This window comes from Podarcis erhardii (genome assembly GCF_964252035.2).
Source record: "Podarcis erhardii genome assembly, chromosome: 3".
Taxonomy (NCBI): Eukaryota; Metazoa; Chordata; class Lepidosauria; order Squamata; family Lacertidae; genus Podarcis; species Podarcis erhardii.
The window spans coordinates 74762107-74776121 of NC_138507.1; the positions used below are offsets into that span (position 1 = coordinate 74762107).

At 39.1% G+C, this 14015-nt stretch overlaps 1 protein-coding gene across 5 annotated transcripts in view; it reads right to left on the reverse strand.

The window, feature by feature from the left end:
• The window catches only part of WDR27 (WD repeat domain 27), a 69360-nt gene that overhangs the window by 35119 nt on the left and 20226 nt on the right, over positions 1–14015 (reverse strand). For 3 of the 5 annotated variants that reach the window (XR_014154960.1, XM_081855827.1, XM_081855828.1), the window contains exons 19-23: positions 13056–13177; positions 12031–12164; positions 9833–9930; positions 9203–9324; positions 398–495 (exon numbers count right to left, since the gene is read on the reverse strand). Coding sequence is in view for 4 of the 5 variants with exons in the window: in XM_081855827.1 (XP_081711953.1) it covers positions 398–495; positions 9203–9324; positions 9833–9930; positions 12031–12164; positions 13056–13177 (574 nt within the window). In the remaining variant the exon portion in view is untranslated. Of the gene's footprint in view, positions 1–397; positions 496–9201; positions 9334–9832; positions 9931–12030; positions 12165–13055; positions 13178–14015 lie in introns of those variants that run through there. The other 2 variants (XM_081855829.1, XM_081855830.1) reach the window with 2 other exon arrangements.

A 14015-nucleotide genomic window follows, 5' to 3' on the forward strand; every position in this document is an offset into this window, starting at 1 on the left:
CAACCAGCATGGTCAATGGTCAGGACAGATGGAAGCTATAGTCCAACATCTGGAAGGCTTCAGGTCGGAATAGGATGGTTTAGAGTAAAAATAGAATCTGATTCTATATATTACAGAGTCTACTGGTGCTTTGGACTGTAACTGTTATTCTATACAGAATGTAAATTTGCAGAATCATCAGTTCATATCTAGGCATATGCATACACATAAATGTTAAAAAGAATTCACATAAACATGACAGAAAAAGAGACATAAATTGAACATGAGGAGAAAAAAATTGGCTTCGCTGTTTACAAAAACAGAGATTATCCTAGATTCATAGTGCCTGGTGACAATCCAACCACTTTTGTCACAGTTAGCATTTGTGCACAGGCTCAGACAAATAAACTGCTGTTACCTCAGTGTTCTCAAATCCCAGAGCTTGATGCCATCACCAATGGCTGTTGTTAAGAAAAGATTGTACGCTTCATATTGCTGACTGCTAAAAGCTGATCCCTGCAAAACATTAGTTTAAAATTGCTGAATCCTACGCAAGAGATAACATCCATTAAGGAAATTGCACTAAAAATTGTATAGGCATCTTAGCAAAGGCTGAACAATGTCACTTATTTGCAACAGCTTTCAATTACTGCAGCAACAGCTTCTGAGAAGGCTTGTTGCTTGAATCACCAAATTGGAGGTATTATGTCACAAGCAAAATAAACAAATTCATTCACATTAACAGGAGCTAAAACACAGAAAATGCTGAAGTAAAGTGTAGGTAGGAAAATCATTAGGAAGAAACTAAGAGGTTATTCCCAGTATACCAAATGTGGAAATTATTGGCAATGAGAATTGAGATGTCTTCCAATAGTTGGCATTGACAAAGGGATATTTTCCTTCCTGGTAAAGGTCATATAAATATTAGAAGAAATAAGATCCGGTATTACCAATGTTGTGTTTTCTTACAAAGAAGTAACTGTGAGCCCTTGCCATTAATAGTTTATAGACATTTCATACAAATATTCTCTGAATTCCTATTGATCTCATTTACAGTGCAATTCTATTTGTGTCCACTCAGAATTAAGTCTCATTGTGTACAATGAGGTTAAGTCCTAGTCATCACTTAAACATCAAAGTATCAGAATTCCAGTGGCTCTTCCAGATGGAGTTCTGCTGTGGGATTGTTGTGAAAGAAAATGGTCCACAAATTTTCCCACTCCAATACCAGAAAAACAAAGATGTTCCTTAAGTGAAATTGGCCAGTTATTTATTTTTAAAAAATGTATACTGCTCCTCACAAAAAACAAAGCAGCTTACAACAACAAAACATAAAACCATATAATAACAACCATATAAAAAAGTTAAAACTCATGACATCAGTAACTGTCATGGAAAGGTCTACCCAAAGGGCTGTTATTAAATGTTATTGCCCCAAATTAGCTCCAGATTTCAAAGAATCATAGAACTGCAGAGTTTGAAGGAACTCCAAGAGTCATCTAATGGAACTCCCTGCAATGCAGGGATCACAACTAAAACACAGATTTGCAAGGCTACGCCTCTCCATGAACCTTTTCTGTGTCAAAAACAATCATGAAAAGCAACCTCTAAGATTCTCTTCATAAAACAGAGATGGGTATATGTGTTTCAGATCCCTGTAGTGAAAGAAGCTGTCCTCTTTCACCAGGCATTGTTGCTCTATTAACCATCTGAAAGGTATATTCATCACAATGGCAGCTGCATCTTCAACAACTTTGGAATCAATGTTACTTCGAAGTAATTGTAAGGCTCTTTACTGGATGATGTTTGGTTTCAGCAGCAGACAAAGTTATCTCTGCATAAATAATATCCTGCACTTTTATCATACATCAGTGGAAGGATAGATAAGATAGCATATCTTACTCTGTGCATAATTATTCCAAGATGGCAAACTGGTGTCTCAATTCTTTGGCATACATTAGATCATGGGTTGTCAGCCTGGTCCCTACCGCCCACTAGTGGGTGTTTCAGGATTCTAGGTAGGCGGTAGGGGGTTCTACGGCACAAGCTGAATCCTCCTACCATCGAGCACTGGTGGGCGGTAAGGAAATTTTACCATCAAGAAAGATGCATTAGTGGGTGGTAGGTATAAAAAGGTTAACTACCTGTGCATTAGATATTATCTGACACTCAAAGCTACTGCTGAATCCATATTCCAGCCATATGCATCTTGGTGCATAAGATAATACTTAGTGTGAAAGTCACAGCTAGAACAATAAAAGCTCTTTGTTATTTTTCTGCAGAAGATTCTATGCTTAACATGGATAAGAGTCAAATGCATGTCCCTAACATAGTTACAATCGACACAGCTTAGTCCTTAGTTTTAACATGAGAACTAAAACTATACTACCATTTCCCGCTAAAGGTATATGCACATTTTTAGAATGAGGTTACAAATCAAATATGCATCAACAAGCACAACTTCAGACAGAGAACCTCAAATAGTTTGTGGCAATTGCTAACATTTAGTTACATTTTTTTTATTTATTTAGAGCATTTTTATCCTGTTGTTCAGCCAAAAAGGCTCTTAGAGTGGCTTACATAACTATTAAAAACAAGGCACTTCCCGCTCTCATATTTCCAATCTAAAAGACACAATACAAAAGAGAGAAGGGGACGAGTAGGGAAGAGGAAAAAAGTAAACTTAGGTACCAATTCTTAATGTTATAGTTTCTATAATGAGCAACTTGGAAGATAACAGTTCAGATAGCCTGATGGAATGGTTGCTACTAAATGAGAGTTAAGGTAGACTCAAAGGCAGCTGGTCTCAGCACAGACAGGAGGAGGGGCGTTCTTCCCTTCTCTCCATCTGCGGTAGCTTGATGAAATGACTACCTCTAAGTGACTCGTAAGGAAGAGCTAGCAATTATATTTATGATAGTTACTTTAATTTAAGAGACAGTATGATTCCTTGGCTAATGTTGGGCTTTGAACTGGGAAACCTAGATTTATATTCCTGTTCAGCCTCAGAGACATTGAATAGTATTGTGCAAGCTGTTAGCTGTGAGCCATATATACATAAGCAGCATTGGAGGATTATAGAATCATAGAATTGCGGTGTTGGAATGGACGCCCTACAACACAGGAATCTCAGATAAGCATCCATAACCGATGGCCATCCAAGTTCTGCTTTAAAACCTCCAAGGAAGGAGAGTCCACAACCAGAGCAAGGGAAAACAAGCTTGCTCCATCTAACACGTGACTGCCCTTTAGACATTCTGTCTTCTGCAGCATTAGCGACCTCCTAGTTTGGTGTCATCTGCAAAGTGGATGAGCACCCCTCAATTCTTTCTTCCAAGTTGTTGGCCCAGGACAAATCCCTGCAGCACCCCACTTGTCACTTTCTTCCAAGATGATGAGGAACCATTAGTGAGCACTTTGGGTTTGGTCAGTCAACCAGCTACAAATCCATGTAACAGTTACCTCGTCCAGCCCATATTTTACCAACTACTCCATAAGAAAATCATGGAGGACTTTGTCAAAAGCCAAACTGAAATCAAGGTATACTACGTCCACAGCATTCCCCTCATCCACCAAGCTTGTTATTCTATTTTTTTAAAGAAAGAGAATTGTCTGGTATGACTTGTTTTTGAGAAGCCCATGCTGAGTCTTAGTAATCAAAGCATCCTTTTCTAAGTTCTCACAAACCGCCTGTTTAATTATCTGTTCTAGAATATTCCTGGTATCGACATCAAGCTGACTGGTCAGTAGTTACTTGGGCCTACTCCCCCCCCCCCTTTTAAGATGGGGACAACATTTACTCACCTCCAGTCTGCAAGGACATCACCTGTTCTCAAAAATGGTAGACAGACTCTCTGGGATTACATCTGCAAGCTCCTTTAGTACCCTTGGGTGTAGCTCATCAAGCCCTAGAAATTTTAATTCATTTAAAGTAGCTAGGTGTCCCCTCACCACATATTTTCCTACCAGAAGGATACTGAAACAAGGAAATTCTGTTGGTATCCGTAGTCCAACACAGACTGAAGTATGTTTAAGCCCACCAATAACAACAAGCTTAAGAGTGTACTTTACAACTGTGCTGGATCATGGCCTTTGTGCCCAACAACAAAACAATTATGGATACCATAATTGATAATATTATCATATATGATAATGATACCATATAAGGAAAATTGGGGCATCATGTTGCATTAAAAATGAATGATTTATTAACTACAGGCTGATTTGATAATTTTACATAAAAGAGATTGTCTGACTTATACTAACTAATATGATGTAAAAGTCAGCATCTCATCTATCTCATCAACATGTAGTTGTTATAGGCTACGATCCAGAGAAATATCACTTTTGCTTTCGGTGGGATTTCATCTTTTTTATTCTTCTAACAGCAACTTTCCAAAGCTTTTCCATCTGAAGGGACTTGCTGGAGTGTGGCCATAGAGTTTTACCACTAAGCATTTTACTTAAAAGTTTTAATGTATGTTACAAAACGGCAAAAGTTGATTTAGGATTGTAATCTTCAATTTTCCATAAAAACAAGCTCCAATTTCTCTCCCCATATGAATGTGTGTCCACAGCTTCAAAATGTGCTCGACTTAAATAACTTGAAGTCACTTTGCTGACAGAGGAAAAAGAAAAGCCAGAAGAAGTCAAAGCATCGATGTATTACAAATAATACTGCAGAAGTTTAGTAAAGTTAAGTATTATACCAGACCAGGCTCTCAGAAAACCACAAAACCTATGCTAAAGTCATTCTAAGGAACTGCTTTAAAACCACAAAAAGAAAAGACATTCAGAACTGAGGACGGACTGCTGTCTGTAGCTTAACCAATGAGCTTAAGCACAGCAGGAAGACAAAACTGGGCATGAGGAAAAACTACAATATCACAACGTGTCTGTAATCACCAAACTTCTTGTATATATTGCTGAAACAACTTGGCAAATTAGAAAATGCAGTGAATTCTGTGTCATCTGCCCAGGATGGAAGTGGAGAAGCAACCCTTTCTTTAGGAAAAAAAAAATACCACCATGACTGTAAATTACTTCAAGTCCAAGGTTAAATCAGGGTCTATGGACATAGCAAGTCAATATAAAAAGTCAGTTTACCTTTTAATACAGAGACATCTTTGTGCATAATTGTCAGGGGCTCAGGAGCAGAGGCACAGGGAAGAGAGGAAATGGAGAGCGAAGGGGAAGAATCTGAGGGCAGCGTAGGAGAAGATGACAGTGGCCCGAGAGATTCCATGAGCCTCTCCAGCGAATCAGAAGATTCACAGAAGGGGGCGCCGGTGGCTAGGGCAAGGGGGGTCCCAAGGGGGACACTCCAGAAGCAAGGGGCCAGCGGGGACTCCCAGAGCAGCAGTTGGAGATCAGGACCAGCTTCCCCACCAGAGCGTAGTGGGGGGGAAGAGTCCCAGGTATCGGGGACAGCGTCTCCCCCAGCAGGGAGAGAAGATGAGTCAGGGGTGACCACGCCTCCATCGGAGAGTCAGGGAACGGAGGGGAGGTCAGGTCCAGCTAGCCTCCCGGAAGAGGGAAGTAGTGACAGAAGCAGTGTAACGGTCAGGAGGAAGGTCACTGGGTTGGCGCGAGAGCCAAGTTCAAATGTACAGGCGCGCGGGACAGCAGAGAACCCGGATTGGGAACCAGGTCCTAAAGCCCGCCGGAGGCAGGGGGAGGAGTCAGGGGACTCAGCGTCAGAAGAGTCCAGAAAGGGGAATGCCCCAGCGGACAGGAGGACCCAGAGGAGGAGAGAGCAGAGGAAGAGGTGGAGCAGGGCTAGAGTCTTAAACTGGTGTCAGAGGGGAGGAGATTCAGACGGAGCTTTAGCGGTCTAGGGTTTAAGACGTAGAGCTGCGTGCCAAGGTTTTGAAATAGAAACTGAACTTCAATAAAGACTTTTGTATATAACAACGACCTGGCGTTGGTCCTCTGTGAGCTGGGACCTTGGGCAGCCCTGACAATAATTGTTTCTGAATAAGTGTTAATAGGGAGGTTTTCTTTTCATTTCTTTCATTAAACACTTATATCAGAATCTTGCACATAATCAGCTCATCAAGCTGCTATAGCTTTTGCAATACCATTCTATTTCCTATGAAGCTTTCCCCTACAGGGTTGTTTCTCTAGAACAACCTTCCCCAACCTAGTGCTGTCCAGGTGTTTTAAAATACAACTTATACTATCACTGGCCATGCTGTCTGGGGCTGATGGGAATTGTAGTCCAAAACATCCCAAGCAAATATATTAGGCAGTCATGTAAGACATTAACTTTACTCTCCAGTGATTGAACACCACAACTTATGTTCTACATATCGCAGAACCTGGCAACCATCATTAATGAGATGCCAAGAGCATTTTACACAGGATTACCAATGGCCCCATGCAAATTCCATTGCATATTGCAAACTGAACTACAAGCATAAAAGTTCAATCGATCCTATATCTAGTATTAAGTAGGACCCGAAGTGCTGACTCAGAGCGTAAACATTGTTTATGGCTGTACTGGATTTATTCCATTATTTCCTAGTATTTTTTTTAGCTCTTATTACAATTAAATATCTATCCTACCCTTCCAAAGGAGCCCAGGGCAGCAAGCACAAAAGAAAAACAACAACAACAACAATTAAAATCTCCAAAAACAATCCTAATGCAGATGCAGACTGGGAAAGATTGTAAAAAAATAACCATAAACCATAAAGGCAGACACATAAATATCAGTACACAAGTATCAAGTTGAAGAAATGTGCATCTTCCTTTCACACTTTCCTGCAGGAAATCTGGTATAGCCACAGTGAAGTGTGAAGTGACCCTCAGGGCAACTTCAAACACTTTCCTCAATGGTACGTAATATTTGGAAACCTTGCAAAAATGAGTTCTCCCTCTCCCTTCCATGTGTCATCTTGCTGAACAGCCTCTATGTTCATAACCTGAAAGCGGACATATATTAACAGAACTCCAAACATTTAAAAAGCTTGCAGTTCCTTAACTGTGGAGAAAGCATAACAAGTGAAGCAACCAAACATGGAAAAGCTAAGGACAACTAGCTCAAATTGATGAGGATAGACGCTTCCTACTAATACCACATGTAAACCAGGATGTGGTTCCACGATACGTCCTTGCCAAGCCAAACTTTACCCACCATGTCAAACTGTTCTGAACCTGCATACTCACATGCATACCACTAATGTGACAGGAGCAGGAGACATGGGTGGCAACAGCAGCAAAAAGCTGCTGTTTGGACTTACTTTCCTCCACGTGACTGATTATGCAACTTTTTAATGGAGTTTGTTCAGTTAAAATTATCTCTGTAGCAGACATCTAAGAGAAAGATCTAGTTTCATGTCACTGAAATAAAAAATAAAGTCTAGATTACAGAATACTTAGCTTTCAAAACTGCATTTAAAACCTTGATTTATAGATTAACAAGAAATATCGGAAACCACAGGAACTGTTTTGCACTACTGAAACTTAGAAGGTGGAATCTATTTAGATTAAATTTGGGAACATTTCCCCCTTCTGACTACCAAGCTTTAGCCAAGAGTGAATTTTTATATTCGTTTTATAAATACAAGAAGAAAATTGGGATTAAAATGGAACTGCTGACAGACCATTTTTTATAATAGCAATGTTGTTTTAGCTCTAATGATGCCAATCCAGCATTTTAAAAATCTTTTAACTAAGATTGTGATCTAAGCATCAAATATTTAGAAATATGCTTAACTGAAATTTACTTCCAAGTAAATATAAATATCAGGGTACAAATCAATGTTTGCAAGTTACTTGTAAGAAGCATACTGAAGTAAAGCATGCCAACTGAGCATGGTGTGGTATGAGTTACATCTCAAGGGACTGAAGATGGTGGCTGAAATCCAGTGAAGCATATGTGTGCCAGATGTGTGTAAACAGCAGAACACAACAGCCCCCACGCTGGCACATCTGAAAGGGATTTCCAAAATGGTTTACCCAAACAATCCTAACTAGGGCTGTGCAGTAGTGAAGTGAAATAGAGTGGAGCAACAGATATATCACTGTATCCCAAGCCCCGCTACCTCACACCAACCATAGTTAAGGGGGGGCATTTGCCTCACTATGCCAACCCAAGGCTGGCATAGCTGGTGAGCTTTGGATCCAGCAGATCTAAAGCTGATGGTGCCCTGCCTGAAACACCATGTTTTGAGGCCTCTCACTTCCTACCACTGGCTTTCAGAACTTGAACTGCACTCTTCTTAATTTTTCAGCATAGTATCCCTCAACGTGCACACACAATCATACGAGCATTCATAAATGGGATATCTGGACCACATTCAATAGGCACTCAAAACTATCCTTACTTAATTCTTAATGTTCTGGAACATATGTGTAAAACATGTTGCAACGCTGCTTATGCCTCTGGCTTTTGGGTGTCTGAGAGCACAACAGAACATTCGGCAAAGCAGATGCCAAATCATACAGCCCCACACTGACTATGCCGCTATATGCTTGGCTACCCATATTCAAATAGAATATGCAAGTTAGCACCAGTTCTCCAACTCACAAAACATTTCCCATACTGAGTCATGGTGTTGCTTTCCTTTTTCATAATTATGGTCATCACAGTAGAGAGTAATTCAGATGAACTACTGTAGCAACCATAAAGAAGGCTGATCGCCGAAAAATTGATGCTTTTGAATTATGGTGCTGGAGGAGACTCTTGAGAGTCCCATGGACTGCAAGAAGATCAAACCTATCCATTCTGAAGGAAATCAGCCCTGAGTGCTCACTGGAAGGACAGATCGTGAAGCTGAGGCTCCAATACTCTGGCCACCTAATGAGAAGAGAAGTCTCCCTGGAAAAGACCCTGATGTTAGGAAAGATGGAGGGCACAAGGAGAAGGGGACGACAGAGGATGAGATGGTTGGACAGTGTTCTCGAAGCTACCAGCATGAGTTTGACCAAACTACAGGAGGCAGTGGAAGACAGGAGTGCCTGGCATGCTCTGGTTCCATGGGGTCACAAAGAGTCGGACACAACTAAACGACTAAACAACAACAACACTGTAGCAACAAGCTAGAGAACGATGTGGGTTGAGAAGCAGAGCTTGATGCTTCCCTATCCAATTTATTAGACATGTAAAATTCTAAATCTTTCCAAGAAAGGGAGTGCCATTATGAACAGGAGTCTTTCATGCTCACCGCCATTTAGAATATAAGCTTTAATTAAAATTATTAAGAGATCTTAGGCTTACCTTGTTTTGGCAAATCTGGTGAACTGATCTAGAATGAACATCCGCTATCACTGCTGCACTACAACCCACATTGAGGTCAAAGACTTCTAGTGCTCGATTGCTACCAGCTGCCAGTACAATATCTGTTATCTCTGTAAGTTAAAGTTCTGTTAAGCTGTGTATATGTATGTACATCTCTTTCATATGCAAGCAAAATGCACACTACATTTAAATAAATTAAGCAGTTTTGCCTGACTTTACTAGCCAGTGTTGTTCAACACACTGGTAGAAATAGCACCAATGACAAAGGTGCATCATCATAATGCATGTTTCCAAATTTATACCACTAATGATTTTACATAACTAAATGGGACTAATTTTATTTATTTATATTTAACAAAATTGATATACCAATTGATTGTAATAAAACCTCAAAGCAGTTTACACAAAAACATAAAACATTAAAATTTATCAATAAAAGACATATCTTTTATTTAAAAAACATTCAAAACTAATTAAAATCAACAATAAGCTACAGACTAAAACACATGTAGCAGCTTAGTAATCGTGTTAAGAGGCTAATGCCAATTGTTCCAAACTAAGTGCTTCTGACTGAATGCTGAACATAGGTAATAAATGATAAGAGGATACAAGAATAGAATTCATTGACTGCTGAAAGGCTGGTAATTTCCACTGTAGATGCCATGGGGAATTTCTGTACTGATTTACAAATGCTCTTATTTCGGTATCTACAGAAATATATAAATAACATCAAATAATAAAAACAATGAAATAAACAATGAAATTTTTTAACAGGTATCTTATAAACAGTTCTTATACTTACAAACATAAAGTAAAAGATGCCTATGTAAAAATATTTTACATAATTTTTGTTATGAAATTTAAATCTAGTGTAGATCTCAAAGCACTGCATCAGTTAATTTTCTTTTGTATCTCTGTCTATTCCTATTACTGGGAAAGGAAGGAAGAAATGCTTGAACTCTTGGTCCAAATGCAGCAAACTTGCATGTGTGACTATGGCATCAGAGATCAAACACCACAGTTTTTAAGGAGGGAAGGAAGAAGTGAGTGGATAATTTAGACTGTGTTAACATGTTCTTCTAATTAAGAGATCTAACACATTCCTGATGTTTCTGTCTATAGTTGCACTGAATCTTTTCCATACCAGCATTTTTCCAAATCTGACTCATCAAAGAACTGAGTGAAGAATTAGGTGAAATGGGAGTAATAGCACAATGGTACATAACAAGCAAAACTAGTGGGAAATCGAAATAAAGAAAGCCACAAACAAAACATCAGGACAAATTAAACTTTTTCTTTTGTGTTTCTTTACTTATATCAAACTTGGCTGTCAGGATAATTTGTGGGAGTTTTAATTCCCGCCCCCCCTCTCCTTCTGTGTGCTATTATTTGTTTGGCATTCAGCACTGAATTAAATCCAGTAAAGGAACTAAGCACAGGCAATGAAATCAGTTGATTTGTTAAGTGAAAGAAAAAATGTGATCCTAGTAGTTATTAATAGCATAATCCCCCCAAATAAACATCTTAGACATCTGAAATCAATGAGATTTAAACTTGTGTAACTTTGGTTGATGTATGTGTGTATTAACTTGTTTGTATATTTAAAATTCCTCACATCCAACTGCTAATGGATCTATAACCTGATGAAAAGTGTTTCATTACTGTCCACTGATTAAAGAATTTTATCTGATTAAGCATCTGCCTGTAAACTGTTTGGAAGAAATCAACACGTTTGGAAGGAACTGTGAGATAGCTTTTGTTTTTTTACATTATAAGGTAATGTTCACTGATGAAAGGCAAGGCCATCTTTAATACCTTCTTTCTCATTCCTTGTTACATTAACACAGCAACACCAAATTAGCCTCAAAAACAGACAAGTGTTCCCGGAACTCTCAACCACAATAACTAAAATTTGCTCTCAGAATTACAATTGATCAAATCATTAACTAAAGCAGGGTGGGGAACGTCAGACCCAGCACTCAAATGCAGCCCTCAAGGTCTCTTTTTCTGGCCCTTGGGAGTCTCTCCAAGCCACACCTCCTCCCAAGCTATTTCTTTCTGCAGAGCACATCTTTTACCAGCCTAGCTTCACAGCCTCAATCAACTGTTTCTGCATGGCTGGAATGTGTCCTTGCTTTCCTAGATGGAAGGCACAGGGGTGTGTGAGGCTGTGTGTAGAAACTTGCCCACTGTGCAAAGGTAATGTTTATATTCATTGATGATCCACCCACTTTTGCCTCTGGCCTCACTCATTGCTGGCGTGTAGCCCCCAGATGGGAATGTGACCATAGAGTTGAAAAAGGTTCCCCCATCCTAAACTATAACTTTTGTTGATCAAACTGATCAAGGCTGCAAACCAATACATCTAGAATTATGCCCCGTTGAACACAGTGGGGTTTACTTTTGAGTAAACATGCATAGGCCTGTACTACAATTTACAGCCCTAGAAATAGCATAGAATAATACTTTAGCAAAAGATGCCGAAAAGACAGTAATGATTCCAAGGTAGTGTTGGGCAGAATTAAATCTGAGGTACAATGAGATTAACTGCAATAGAATTGAATGTGACCAGAGGCAATTTTCATGCTAACAATATTCCTATTTTTATTTTCTGGTGCATTTGTAACATTAATAGCAAAATCTGATGCATGTATATTAAAAAGTCCCACTCTATTCCATAGCACATTCTGCAAAGTAACTATCCATAGGACTGCAGTTTTATTTTTTCTCTTTCATTACTTTGTTTAGGTGTCTTACAGGATCTAAAGAATACTTGGTATTTCTAAGAATCGTAAGACTTTACCTACCGTTTCATCTCATCCTTGCTGGTATCAAGGTAGCATCTTAACATGTGAAACTCTGCTCCACAAGACAACAATATAAATGTATCTATATAATAAAACTGTGCTGATCGAATGGATTTATGAAACATTTCCTTTCCCTAAAAGTAAAATATATATAATTAACTATGTATACTGTATAATTTTCCGTCAGAAAAATACAGATGGTTTCTTTATGGCACACTGTCAGATTACTTCCTTTTGTTAATTTTCTGACTAACAGGTGATTTCTCTAAATTACAAATCTTGCTTCATCTTACACTGTTGCCCATTTCTTTATAATTACTATTAAATTAGTCAAGGCCTAAAGCCCTAAGAAAATACAATGTCACTCTGAAAATCCAGTCATTTACAAAGAATCTAGTCTGACTTCAGTGCTCTTTCCCACAATAACATCACATCACAAAAATTACAATGTCCTGAATGCCAATCTCTCCTCAACCTCTTTGACACACACAATCAATTTCTTCTTCCTTGCATTCTCTATATTAGAGGAGGAGAACTCTTTTTCAGCATGAGGGCTACATTCCCTTCTTGGCAACTTTTATGGAGCCACAAGCGAGCATTGGGTGGGGTCAGAAGCAAACATGGACAAATCTTAACAAATCTAAAATTTACCTTTTACCTTTGTGTGTAGGCTACGCACACACACACACACACACACCTCTTTCTCCATTCCAGGCAATGGCCCATGATGGAAGTGGAGCATTGTAACAATTTAGCAACCATTTTGAAATACCACAGAACTTCAAGGCGAGTGGCACTCAAGTCATAAAGTGCTCATGAATTACAGAACACACAGTTTTATGTGCTTGATAATTTCAGTGCCATCACTATTGCTAACTAGAAGTGTTAAACTACCCTAGAATTTTTTTCACAATTACTAAGGTGGCAATTGGAAATACATTCAAAATGATTTTGGGGTCATAGAGAACAGGCGTCATAGAGAACAGTACCCCAAATCTATCTAACTGGCATGAGATGTTTATTACCAGACATAAAGCAGGTTCTGCACTGCTGACTGACCAGATCCTTAATGTTCTGTCTTCAGAAGATGAAACAAGCCAGTTGTTGTCATGGCTCCAACCAACTGAGTTAACGGCACCATCATGCCCTAAAAAAATAAAGAAAAAATGTTTTTGGAAAACAGGTCTGTCATACATTCCTAATAAATCAGAAGACTTTCCCCCCCAGAAAGATCATTGTTCATCTAAGAAAATTCTTATATATAATAATGTATGAATGTATGTGGAGATACAAAGAGGGGTTTTAAATAATTAAATTAAAATTTCAATCCACAAAGGAAAATACAGTGGTACCTCAGGTTAAGTACTTAATTCGTTCCAGAGGTCCGTTCTTAACCTGAAGCTGTTCTTAACCCGAAGCACCACTTTAGCTAATGGGGCCTCCCACTGCTGCCACACCCCCAGAGCACGATTTCTGTTCTCATCCTGAAGCAAAGTTCTTAACCTGAGGTACTATTTCTGGGTTAGCGGAGTCTGTAACCTGAAGCGTATGTAACCCGAGGTACCACTGTAATGGATTTTCTATTAACTAATAAGATACCTATTCTTCTTCCTGCTGAGGTGGACTTAGGGAGAACTGGAATCAGTGTGGAGTTAGCCATCTCCCTTATTTGTCAAAATTCCCATCCTGGACAACTAAACTGCTTCAGAAGTGCCAATTACAGAGATTGTTCAGCAGAGCAGGAAGGGCAAAGTAGGGATTCATCGGCCTTACCAATAAATCCCTTTTCTTTTTGTTGCAGTGTACAGTTTCACCCTCCAACTTGAATTCCTCCTTCTTATAGGTTTAGGTATCCTCAGGCCACATACAGGCTACATTTTTCCCTGTAAGCTAAATATTTTAGTGAGAAGAGATGACTTGCTCATTCTTCATTTTGTTAATTCTCATGTCCTGATACTGTCTTTCTTGTAGAACTTTATTTGGCC